The sequence below is a fragment of the Schistocerca nitens genome, chromosome 4 (assembly GCF_023898315.1).
Source record: "Schistocerca nitens isolate TAMUIC-IGC-003100 chromosome 4, iqSchNite1.1, whole genome shotgun sequence".
NCBI classification, from domain to species: Eukaryota; Metazoa; Arthropoda; class Insecta; order Orthoptera; family Acrididae; genus Schistocerca; species Schistocerca nitens.
Genome location: NC_064617.1, coordinates 578,342,922 through 578,356,456, shown reverse-complemented (window position 1 = coordinate 578,356,456; position 13,535 = coordinate 578,342,922). Strand labels below are relative to the sequence as shown.

Genomic DNA, 13,535 nt, shown 5'->3' with positions numbered 1-13,535 from the left:
AGTGCGTCTCACCTCCAAAAGAGAAACATTGGAAGACAGCATAGTCCCGGGAAAAGAAGGAAATAGATCCAGCTGCGGAAAACCCAGGCAAGTAGGCCACTGATAATCATCGACACGCCGGTGCTAATGCATGCCATGGCACAGATGGTAGTACGGTGCTTGACGTCCGTGAGTTCCAGGCCTGTAACATAACAAACACGTTAACACAACGGTAACAAGATGTTTAATCAAGAATATAGATTTAAGGCACCCCAAGTGAAGTGCTGCAGTCTGTTATTTTGTAACCCATTATTTTGCCTTTTATAGAAATGATGTTGGCGGTGGTAGTGCTGATAGTAGTAGTAGTAGTAGTAGTAGTAGTAATAGCTGTTATTACTGCTATAAGCATCGATTGTTAGTACACCATTCTAGTCTGCTACACAGTTGACTATACTGCTAACTAACTTTCCTGGGTGTAGCGTCCATTCAGTTTCTTGAGGACAACTGAGATCTAACTTGTAGGAGAAGTAGTGTCTCTAGTGTTGGAAGTCGCCATTAATAAGAAGGGGAACAATGTGCAGTTATCCATTAAGCAAATTAGTGTAATTCAGGTGGGACGTGTGATATCTGCATCTGATCACAGTACCCTTACTTTGTATTCTTTTGTTAAGTCTTCAAGCCGAAAGTCTGTCACTCAGCTGACAATTAATATTTCTTTTAATAGATTTATCCACATTTACAAACTTACTCGGCAAGCGACCGTGTGGTGTGTGGCGGACGGTATCTTGTACTCGTCATTTCCTTCATTTCCTTTACTGTTCACTCGCAAGTAGAGTGAGGGAGAAACGATTGTCTATATGCCTCGGTGTGAGGCCTTATTTCTCTTACCTTACCTTATCTTTGTGGTTATTACGATAAATGTACGTTGGCGGCAGTAGAATCGTTCTCTAGACAACTTCAGACCTCTCTTCTGTATCGCTTCTCAACAGTGTTTATCTCTTTTCAATAGTGTTCCTTGAAAAGAATGTTGTCTTCACTCCAGGGATTTCTATTTCAATTCCCAACGCATAGCCGTAATACTTGCGTGTTGATCGAACCTACCAGTAGCAAATCCAGCCACCCACCTCTGAATTGCTTCGATTTCTTCCTTCAATCCCACGTGGTGGGGAACCCAAACACTTGAACAGCACTGAAGAATGGGTCGCACTAGTGCTCTATACGATGTCTCCTTTACAGAAGATCTATACTTTCCCAAAATTCTCCCAATGGACCGAAGTCGACCATTTGCCTTCCCTACTAGTCCTTATATGCTCGTTCCACTTCATACCAATTTCCGATGTTACTCCAAGATATTTAATCGACTGTGTCAAGCAACACATTACTGATACTGTATTCGAACACTACGAGACTTTTTGTCAAACCCATCTCTATTAACTTTTTCTACATTTATAACTAGCTACCATTCACCGTCCCACGTAGATATATTGTATAAGTCTCGTATGCTCCTACAGTCGCTCAACGATGACGGGACGCTGTACACCACAGCATCATCAGCAAACAGCCGCAGATTGCTTCTTACCCTTCGTATGTCAATTCTTGTAATAGATGGCAACAAGGTTTTCAGCTGTTCAGTATTAAATGAAGACTGAAATACCTGCAACCCTCTCTTTTCCAAATTAATTACTTACGCGTAAACAAATTACATGCAAAATAGACGATTGCAGGTATTTTGATTTTGCTTTCACCTTGCTGCTTACCCTGTCTGTCAGACCATTTATGTATGTGGACTGTAACAGCGGCCCTATCACATCTCCTGGAGTACTCCTGATGATGCCAATATCTCTGATGAACTCGCCGTCGAGGGCAACGTAATGGGTTCTATTACTTGAGGAATATTCGAGCCACTCACATATCTGTTAACCTGCTCTGTATGTTCGAACCTACGTTAAAAGTCGGCAATGGGGTACCGTGTCAATCGCTCTTCGAAGATCTAGGAACGCGGAAACTGCCTGTTGCCCTTCATCCATGGTCGGCCGAATATCATTTGGGAGAATGAGAAGTTGAGTTTCGCACGAGCTACGCTTCCTAATTCCGTGCTGATTTGTGGACAATAGCTTTTTTTGTCTCAAGGAAATTTATTATATTTAAAGTCAGAAAATGTTCAAGGATTCTGGAGAAAATTGATGTTAACGATATTGGTCCGTGTTTGTAGGTCCGTCTTTTTACTCTTTTTACGTGCAGGAATCACCTGCGTTTCTCTCCGGTTGCTTGGGGCTTTGCTCAGGTCGTATGAAGGGCGATGGATGCAGCCTAATTAAGAGGAGCACCCATCGTTTAGAGGTAACGTCTTCCATTAGTAATCAAAACCACACCACCGGTTAAATTTTGGATAAAAAGCATCAGCAGCAGTGGCCGAGGACTTCCGGCATCGGAAGTCATCTCTCATTCAGTCAACGGCCTTGTCAAAGAAGGTGGAGGAGAGGACAGAAGTTCCCACCGTTTGGGTGGGAAACTGCCCCAAAAGGTGGAAGAATCAGCAATGATCAACGGCATGAGGTTTCAGAAGGGAATGAAAACCACTGTATCAAGACACATAACGTGTATTCACAGGATAAGTGGCCCGTAATTCAAAAGTGACGTCTCCTTTAGCAAAAGATTCTGGATTAGTCCCCATTCTGATCTCAGGGAGAGACTGTCAAGGGGGTGGTAACCATGGGGTGGGCGGGGGGGACCATGAGAAAAAGACTGAATAACCAACGAATGGATAACGTTCTATGCGTCGGGCGTCGAATGTCAGAAATTTGAACTAGTAGGGAACCTAGAAAATTGGGAAAGGGAAATACAAAAAGTCAGTCTTGATATAGTGGGGGCCAGTGGTGTGAAATGGAAAGAAGACAAGGATGCCTGGTCAGATGAGTATAGAATAACATCAACAGCGGCAGGAAAGGGTGTAACGGGAGCAGGATTCGTTATGAATAGGAAGGTAGGACACAGAATGAGTTACTGTGAACAGTTCAGTGATAGGGTTGTTCTCATTAAAACCGACAGAAAACCAACACCGACAACAATAGTTCAGATATACATGCTGACGTCACAAGGAGAGGACGAAGAGAAAGAGAAAGGATTTGAGAATGTCGAACGGGGAATTCATTACGTAAAGGGAGATGAACATATAATCTAATAATCGTGGGGAATGGAATTCGGTTGTAGGGGAAGGAGAATATGAACTTTGTACTAGAAATTAGGGAGATTAACTGAGTTCTGCAGTAAATTTCAGCTGATGTTAGGAAATACTCTGTTCAAAAATCACAAGCGGAGGAGGTATACTTGGAAAAGGCAGGGAGCTACGGTAGGATTTCAGTTGGATTATATCATGTTGAGGCAGAGATTCCGAAAGCAGATTTTCGATTGTAAGGCTTACCCATAAGCAGATACAGACTTAGATCACAATCTGGTAGTGATGACGAGTAGGCTGAAGTTTAAGAGACTAGCCAGAAATAGTCAATGCGCAAACACGTGGGAAATAGAACCAGCAAGGAATGAAGATGTGCGGTTGAAGTTCTCTGCGGTTATAGATCCTACGACAAGGAATAGCTCAGTAGACAGCACAGTTGAAGAAGAATGGGTAGCTCTAAGTAGAGCAGTCACAGAAGTTGGAAAGAAAACCATCGGAAGAAACCATGGGTAACAGAATAGATACTTCAGTTAATTGATGAAAGAAGGAAATACAAAAATGTTCAAGGAAATTTAGAACATACAAGCCACTTATGAATGAAATCAAAAGGTGATATAGGGAAGCTAAGGTGAGATGGATTCACACAAAATGTTAAGAAATCGAAAACGAAATGGTTGTCGGAAGGACTGACTCAGCATATAGGAAAGTCAAAATGACCTTCGCTGAAACTAATAGCAAGAGTGCTAACATTAAGAATGCTATTGGGATACCACTGTTAACTGCAGAGGACAGAGTGGAAAGGTGGAATAAATACATTGAAGGCCTCTATGAGAGGGAGGAAATGTCTGATGACATGAGAAAAGAATAAACAGGAGTCGATAGAGAACAGATCGTGGATCCAGCAATTGAATCAGTATTTGAAAGAGCTCTGAAAGATTTAAAATCAAATAAAGTAGAAGGGATAGATAACAGTCCATCAGAATTTCTGAAATCATTTGAGGAAGTGACAACAACACGATTAATCACGTTGGTGTGTACAATATTTGAGTTCGGCGATATATCACCTGACTTTCGGAAAAAAATATTATCCACACAATTCCGAAGATTGCAAGAGTCTACAAGTGTGAGAATTATAGCACAATCAGCTTAACAACTTGGATAAGTTGCTGACAACAATTACATACACAAGAATTGGAACGAGAACTGAGGATGTGTTAGATGATGATTGGTTTAACTTTAGGAAAGGTAAAGACACCAGAGACGCAGTTTCGACGTTTCCATTGATAATGGAAGCAAGACTAAAGGAAAATCAAGACACGTACATAGTATTTGTAGACCCGATAAAAACGTTCGACACTGTAAAGCGGTGCACGATGTTCGAAATTATGAGAAAAATAATGATAAGCTATATGCTAACAGATTAAAAAGGGTATAAGACAGGGATGTAGTCTTTCACCATTACTGTTCAATCCGTACATCGAAGACGCAGTGACCGAAATAAAATAAAAGTTCAAGAGTGAAATTAAAACTCTTTGAGTTTCTTTTATAAGCCAGGGACGAATGCGAAATTTGAAACTTCAGTTTTCGTTTTTCTATCTACTACTGCCACACCAGAAGGCCCAACGGGTGACTAGCTAGAAGTCTTCGATCTACTTAGCGATTTTACACAGAACCAGAAATTTCTCTGGTTCTCAGCAAGATCTTTTGTTAAGGTATGATGATGATAGTTCTATACTTCGCTCATCGAGCTTTTTACAGACGCACGAATCTCCAAAAACTTTCGTACATAGTCATAGGATTCGCTGATGACACCGCTATCCTCAGTGAAGTGAAGAAGAATTACAGAATCTGGAGGAATTGAATGAACAGTCTAATGAGTACAAAGTATGGATTGAGAATTTCAGGATATGGGGGAATGGAACGAACAGTCTAATGAGTACAAAATATGGATGAGGAATAAATCGAAGAAGGAAGAAAGTAATGAGAAGCAGAAATGAGAATAGCGAGAAACTTAACATCAGAATTGGTGAACATGAAATACATGAATTTAAGGAATTCTGCTTCCTAGGTAGCAAAAACCCATGACGGTCGGAGAAAGGAGAACATAAAAAGCAGACTACCACTGGCAAAATGGGAAATCTGTCCTAGAGAAGTCTACTATTATCAAACATAGACCTCAATTTGAAGAAGAAATTTCTGAGAACTTGCGTTTGGAGCACAGCATTGTATGGTTGTAAACATGAACTGTGGGAGAAACACAAAAGAAAAGGCTTGAATCCATTTAGATGTGGTGCTGCAGAAAAATGTTGAAAATTAGGTGGACTGATAAAGTAAAGAATGAGGAAGTTCTCCGCAGAATCGGTGAGAAAAGGAATATACGGAATACACTGACAAGAACAAGGGACATGATGTTAGGATAGGTTAAGACATCAGGGAATAACTTCCGTGGTACTACGGAGAGCTGTAGAGGGTAAAAATTGTAGAGGAATACAGAGATTGGGGTACATTCATCAAATAACTGAGGACGTAGGTTGCGAGTGCTACTCCAAGATGAAGAGGTTGGCACAGGAGAGGTATTCGTGGCTAAAAAAGAAAAAAAAAAAGAAAGCGGCCAATGGAGCAGAGTACTCTTTGTAAAACCGAACTGGGATTCCGTCGGGACCGGCGACCTATATGTATTCAACTCTTTGAGTTTCTTTTATAAGCCAGGGACGAATGCGAAATTTGAAACTTCAGTTTTCGTTTTTCTATCTACTACTGCCACATCAGAAGGCCCAACGGGTGACTAGATAGAAGTCTTCGATCTACTTAGCGATTTTACACAGAACCAGAAATTTCTCTGGTTCTCAGCAAGATCTTTTGTTAAGGTATGATGATGATAGTTCTATGCTTCGCTCATCGAGCTTTTTACAGACGCACGAATCTCCAAAAACTTTCGTACATAGTCATTTGCACGTTGTCTTTCGATTCAACAGGGCAACAATCTTTGCTTCCTTAGTATTTTACTAATTTCGTTATTAAACCACGGTCGGTTCTTTCCGTCCTTAAGGGGCTCCGGAAAGGCTAAAAATCATGAAAAGTTCAATTTTTACTTTTTTGCGTTTTCTGAATCTGCAGACTATTACCTTTTAATAGATATATAATTTATTCAATTCCGAAGACTACAACTATTTTTAAATTTTTTTTGAAATGTGTTCTACATGGGCGTGACCTACTGTGGCGCTGTTAAACTGCTGTCAAATGGTGTTATTATTAACGTCCGTGTTCATCAGATACATTTTAGTGATGTGAGATAAGGTATGTGTTGTGGATAACCTGTGATGGTTCAATATATATCGCTGGCGTGATTGTCGATTGTTTCATGTTTATTTACTCAGTCGTTATCTCGAAAATATTCGTAATTAATTCTGTTTCTTGAGTCTCTGTTTTGTTGAAGTATAATAATGAGTAAAAGTAAAGTTATTAGAAATCCTCTGAAGGCTTTTAAGAAAAGGAGAAATGTTGGAAAGCCAAAGGTATGTGTTATTACTGTAAACAATAAAGACGATGAAAATCCCCAACATAGCTTGTGTCCCAAATAAGAAGACAGTTGGTGTATATATAACAAAGGATTGCTAACTGGTGAAGTGTACACTCATAAGCATAGTCTGCCTCATGCAATAATGGAGGCGATAAAACCTATTTTCAGAGACTTAACAGCACCTGAACTGTTGAAAAAGTGTATTCACGGAAAAACTCAAAACCCCAATGAAAGTGTAAATAGTGTTATATGGTCGAGAATCCCCAAGACTGTATTTGTTGGAATAGAAACACTTCACTTTGGTGTGTATGATGCTGTTGCGACTTTCAATGATGGCAACATTGTAAGGTGCAAGGCATTTAGAAATATGGGAATGAAGATAGGTTCTAACATGGTACGAGCGATGCTTGCTTTAGACAAGGAACGCCTTCGGGCTGCAGACAGGGCTGTAAAGAGTCTAGAAATACAAGCAAGAGTAAACAGGAGGAGGAACAAGAGGAAGCTGGAGGAGGAGTTTGCAGAGCATGAAGATAATCCATCCTATGGACCTGGAATGCACTAAAAAGTTAATCGAATCTTTGTCGCTCGATTCCCAAAACTTTTATTTTCTCATACTAATTACATGTTTTCTAAGGATCTTCCAAACATATTTGTTTCAAACTTTCAGTAAATGTTACACAGTACCTTCTGCATAATTTAACACAGTCTTTTTCCAAAAAACTGTATATTTTTGAATATATAAATAAAAAATTGCAAAAAATGTTGTGAATTTTCATTACAATTGAAAAAAAATCATCTTTAATAACTGAACTAAAATTTTGTAAAATCCCTGTGTTAAGTTGTAGCCCATATTCCAATAAATAATCTGTAAAAAGTTCAACTTCCTACCTCAAATGCTTTGTGAGGAAAGATGTAATTTATAAGCGTTATTTTAACATTGCAAGTATAGGGCGTTCCGGAGCCCCTTAATTCACTTACTCGGCACGCACTTCTCCAAAGAGCGATTTACAATCTATTTAAACTTTGCCTATAAGTCCTCTACGTCCGTGACAATGGAACTAAATGAAGTCCATTCATTGTTTATGCGGGATGCTAACAACTACTTATCCTCTCATTCTAGCAAAAATACTCCCCTACTCGTCTTGATTGACTTATTATCTTTGGTAACAATCGTCAGTATGATGACATAATGGTCACTAATCGCTGTCTGTATACTGACACCGCCGATAAGGTCAAACATGTTTCTAGCTAGAAGGTCTAAAATAATTCCATTGAGAGCGAGTTTTCAATCTTTCCAAGATAGTTATCGGAAAATATGTTCAAGTGTACTTCACAACACTGCCTATCCGTAACCCCTGCAAAGAATCCGTAAACGAACCAGTCTATAATCGGTAGATTAAAGTCGCCTCCAACTAATATTGCGTGATCTGGGTATTTCCGCGCTACATAGCGTAGAATTTCTTTGAATGATTTTAAAACTTTCACAGTGACCCCATGTCCAACAATTAGCTCAGTATTACCTAGACCTGTTATTCCCGTTCAGTCGCACTAACACTCTTCACTAGAGATAATATTTGTGTCGAATGCAGTGAACATTCCTCCTCCTATGGTGTCTAATTTGTTTTTCCGACATTCGTTCCATGACTCACTAAAAGTATGCATCCTGTTTTTCTTTAAGCGCTTTCGTTACGTCTTCATTCCAAATTTTTAGGCCCTTTTTTGTGACTATGTGTATTGGTCGACAGTAGTTTTCCAACGACTGTGTATCTATTGTAAACGTGAACGTCGGTTACTCCATGATTGTTGAATTGGATAGTGTACATGTATGGAATGTGGCTGATAATTAATTTTGAAGAGAAAGAGCACTAAAATTCAAAGTCGTCATCCCGAGTTCGCTGGCAAGACTCCAATTCAATCACATCACTGCGGACGAGCCTGCAGCATGTTGAACGCTGTTTCACACACCACGACAGGAGCTGCCCAGCTTCACTATTTGTTCCCACACTGTACATTGCAGAGACCCTCCGACCATAAATTACTCTCTGTTTACAGAGATTCTGTGGAGCACCATAGACTGGATTAGAAACTATATATAATATAATAGCAGGAAACATACTAACAGATAATTCATCAGACCAACCTGTGCTTTAAGTAAGCCGTCCATGGGCACTAGACACCAATAGTAACAATGCAGATAGTATCTCTCATGGTGCTGGGAAAAGGCGGAATCTGTTTAAGAACCAGCATTTCGAAGCATTTTTGGAAAAAACCTTGGAAAACGCTTTGGGGAACAGAACCGTGGAAAGTAAGGCTTCTTCAAACTACTCTGAACGCTACAGATATCATTTGAAAGTGGATCGAGGACCAGAGGAGATAGGACACCCATGAGGATTTGGAATGCCACTGAGCTCAGGCACTGTCAGACAAAAATGTTTAATACAATGTAGGTGTCGCAACGACGGGGTAACATAAATAATTGAAAAGTAGGAGAGAGAAGGACAGCTGTGGTACATTAGCTATAAACAGAGAGAGGGAAACACACAGCTTTTAGCATCAAGTGTTATCGAGCATGGTACTGGTTAATGGCCTGGCAGAAGAGTTAGGGAAATAGATCAACTTCCTTAAAAACATTTTTTCACTGGTTAGTGCTTGGAATCTCCACATTTCAGCCAGTAAAAATATGAGACGGATGAAAAACGCTGAGACGCGAGTCCTCCTTTTAGGTGTCAAACGGTGCAAGAACACTTCTCTGCCATCCTGCTTCTCCAGCAGGGTCTCTGCAGCCAGGAGCCGTGGTGCGACAGCCTCTTTGGCCGCGCATCTGGGCAGCTAGGCGCCTCTCTGAGCAGACATGATGGGATCGGTCTTAGAACTTTTTTCTGTTGATTTCAACGTAGCCGTAGATGCAAATTGTTGGTACAAAACGAGTGACTGATTTTGCATCCACTTTAGCCTCCATCTGCAGATTAACTTGATGACATCTATGGGTGACAGTGAGACGCACCGTGTTTATTGGAATCAGACCTCGGATTCCTTGACTAGGTTTACCAAGGTATTAATTTAACGCTGTCAATGTTTGTCAGATCATTTATCATGCACTGTAATGTAGTAAACAGAGTTAATTGTGAGACTTGTTTAATTTCGTAGATAACGAATTCCTTGCTCATTATTTTGGAGGACACTAGTTTAATTATGCCAAATCAAAAGGGCACTTTACATATCTCTAGTTAATATCCTGTCAATGTGCACTTACACCTTAGGAAGATGGTGTGTTTTGTGATTATTATGACGATACTGTGTATTGCAGTTACTTTGTCCCTTCAACAGCAGTGTATGTTGTCTGCATTTGTTCCTTAATTTCCACTACTCTCATGTTTGTTATGCAATTATGTGAGAGAGTTCCATTTGTTCAGGGTACCATTAAAATTTAACCAAGCTATTCTCTTGTTATTACACAAGCCACTTCACTGGGTGTCATATCTCGAGTTCCTTAAGAGATCTTGTGATCCTTGACATCAAAACATAATCAATGAGATAATTTAATTTTTTGTGAACGGTTAATGAATACCCTCCAGGAGTCACTATTCAGGAACACTATCACTGATGTCTCCGGACAGTATCTGAGTTAGTTGCTATTCATATGTAGCTGGAAATTGCCCTGACTGCTACAAGAAGTACCCAATTACTATCTTGTTCCTTGGGTACCGTCCTTTCTCAAAAATAAAAGCCGCAGCAGTACTCGTAAACACCATTGTTAATGGTTTGTCAATGAGGTTTAGGTGCCATGTGCAGGATGGCGGCAAAACGCCTCGGAGGGAGTGATTGGTAGCGGTGAAGAATCAAAGAGCAGGTAGCACTTGATTTACTGAGTAGGTAATTTCCAGGAATACTTGGCGCAAATTTCACGGATTTCTCTTTGGGCGTAAATTTCACTGGGTGCTGGTTTCATTCATCCATTGACGACAGCCAACACATGGTACAGTTATTCAGTACTAAGGCTGAGGCTAGCCTCTAACTAATGAAACTGGATGACACAGAATGCTGCAAGGAATGCATTACTTGTTTTGGGTGGCAGGTGCAGATGAGATGGGGTTACAATATGCTATGGCGATACTCACTGTGGTGGTCAGATGTGGTCGACCAAAACTTTGACATCAACTATGCCTACCCTCATTTTCCCATGCAGTCCAACACTGGTCCACTAGCACAACGGCTTGCCCGACAAATCTGGATCATACGTGATTCAAACAAGTAGCCAAATGGAGATCTAAAATAAGGCCCCTTTCAAACTTTGTCATTTGCTGATATCGGTTTCTTACGTGAGTATACTGCATCTCCATATCCTTCATAGTGATCACTCAACATCTAACACTCTTCAAACTGGTAACAGCACTAAACACAAATAACACTAATGCACTCTTTCGGCCATTCTACTTTCACAGGGAATTGCAATTCTGATCATTCATACCATCTGATGGTGAGTTCGTGTACGAAGTTCCATTGACTGGAGGCTTCACTTTTCTTATTATACATGACATACATCTTGCTTCATTGGTTCACGGGCGTTGCGTCGGATAATGTTGTGGAAGCTGCAAAACATTTCAACACGACAGCTGCTCGCTATCTTCAGATGCTTACTGATGTGTTGCTGCAATGTCTCGTCAATATATACGCTGACTCGCTAGAAAAGCCCAGGCGCCAAAGGGTCGGGCTGTAACGTCATCGCAGACGAATTGCAGAGCACGTTATAGCCCGACACGTTGGCGACAGCGCTTTTCTAGCGAGTCAGCGTATATATTGACTAGACATTGCAGCAACAGGTCAGTAAGCTCCTGAAGTTGACGATCAGCTGTATCGTTGAAATATTGTGCAGCTTCCACAACATTATCCGTCGCGACGCCCGTGAACCAATGAAGCAAGATGTATGTCATGTATAATAATAATAATAATAATAATGACTGCTGCTGGTGACTCCATGTGGTTCCGTCGCCTTCCTGGTGAACTGCTGTGCTGTCAGTGAAAATGCTACGAAAATAACAGCTATTTGCACCAAGTAACAGGGCATCTGTCATACCAATAAATCAGCTTCTAGTAACGCTCTCGGCGACTGAAACTCGCTGTAGGAGAAATCCCCTTGCCTATATAGTTCATTACCGCTGCGCTAGAAGGTTTAAATGGTAGAGGTTCTGCAATGCAAAGTGAGAACAATATATTAACATACAGTTTTGAACTTAAATGTTTGTGAAATTTTTGCTGTATATCATTAGTGTTAATACCCTTATGCAAAGACGATTCGTTTTTGGTTATACTGAAATGTGTAGTTGAACAGACCGTTTGCCAAATGGCTTAATTATAAGGAGCTGTTGTAGACAATAACTACAGGGAGAAGACACACAGCACATGTCTGTCAAGATATCGACATCATTGTTGGAACTACACAAACACAAGACACACTACACGCATTTATTTTTGTTTGGCACACTTTGTCCTAGAAAAAAATTAAATGTAGCTTAACCTGCCAGAGTCTACCCAAAATTTTCGGGTTGGTTCCCATTGTTGTAAGGCAAATGTCACAACGGAAATTTTCGACCCAAACATTCAAATATTTCTTTCATTTCACTCCCAGCCCACTGGGATTTGTTATACCACTCACAGCTTGCTGGTGGAGTGAAGAAAAGAAATAACTACACGAATTAAGATATAAAAATATTTAAAATTTGTCATGTACAGTTCACCTTCTATGTTGACAACTTTACATATCTGCCTTTTTATATGGATGTTTTTTAAACCTTGAAAATAGTGGAACCGAGAATAGGACCTTGGGATTTACTGATATCCTGGACTTTTACGATAGCAAGCTGTTTTCTACAAAAACCTACTTAAATTCTCAGATAGATGGAAGACAACTCACTGACAAAGGTAAGTGACGGTAATGCACAAAGTAGATGTTTTTCTACAGCTACATCTACACTCCACAAGTCACCTTACTCCGTATGCTGGAGGGTACTTCAGGTATCATTATAAATGCCACATCCTGCTCCTCCCGTCTCCTTTCCCCGTTCCATTCGCGAACGGTACGTGAGAATAACGATTGTTAGCAAAACCTCCAAATAAGCTCTAATTTCTCTAACTTTCTTGTCGTCGTCATATTACGCTGCATAACTTTGTACTGCTGCTACGATAAATGCATCTATAAAAATATGTTGTCACTGAAAACAGTGTATTTTAAATAATATTGAGGTATCTTCATAAAATTTATAAACATTTTGTACTCAGAATTTACTGCTCAAGAGTAGGAATGTATAAATGATACAAAGCGTTCTGTAGGGTACCTACTTCCTGCGAGCGTTTCTTAACTACGTCACTGAGAAGTCTATTCGTATTTTTTTTCTAATTATGTTCAACAAAATTGCTTTGTGGATTTCGAGAAGCTACTGTAATTCCCTGCTAATATTATTCAAATGTGGACGAGTATACAGTGGTTCCATTCATGGGACTGCAGTAAAAGAGACAATGAAGAGGCGGAAATTCTGCAGCATTCGCAAGTAGCGTGGAGACTACGTTGTTGGAGATCAGCGCTCCTGGTGCGACAGCCGATGCAGCCGTTGTACAAGCAGTATAACGCGCTGTTCTCCTAAGGTAGTGGGTTGTAGTACATTCGGGCCGTCAATATGTGGGTTCTAAAACAACAGTCCCATGGTGAAAATTATTGCATATGGCTTCACTGACCACCAGAATATTTCACATGCTGCATGATCCTTGAGATGTTGTCAATGTCCATCGGCATATGCGGTCAGCATGCACGTTTCGTTCCTCTTTTTCGCCATCCTTTTAGGTACGCAGTATGACGAATTTATCGTA

The 13,535-nt window shown here is 40.3% G+C and overlaps 1 protein-coding gene across 1 annotated transcript in view; it reads right to left on the bottom strand.

The window, feature by feature from the left end:
• Window positions 1-13,535, bottom strand: part of LOC126252449 (solute carrier family 22 member 7-like) — a 156,932-nt gene that overhangs the window by 84,527 nt on the left and 58,870 nt on the right. The window contains exon 5 of the mRNA XM_049953343.1: window positions 13-181. Within this exon, the coding sequence (XP_049809300.1) occupies window positions 13-181 (169 nt within the window). The remainder of the gene's footprint in view (window positions 1-12; window positions 182-13,535) is intronic.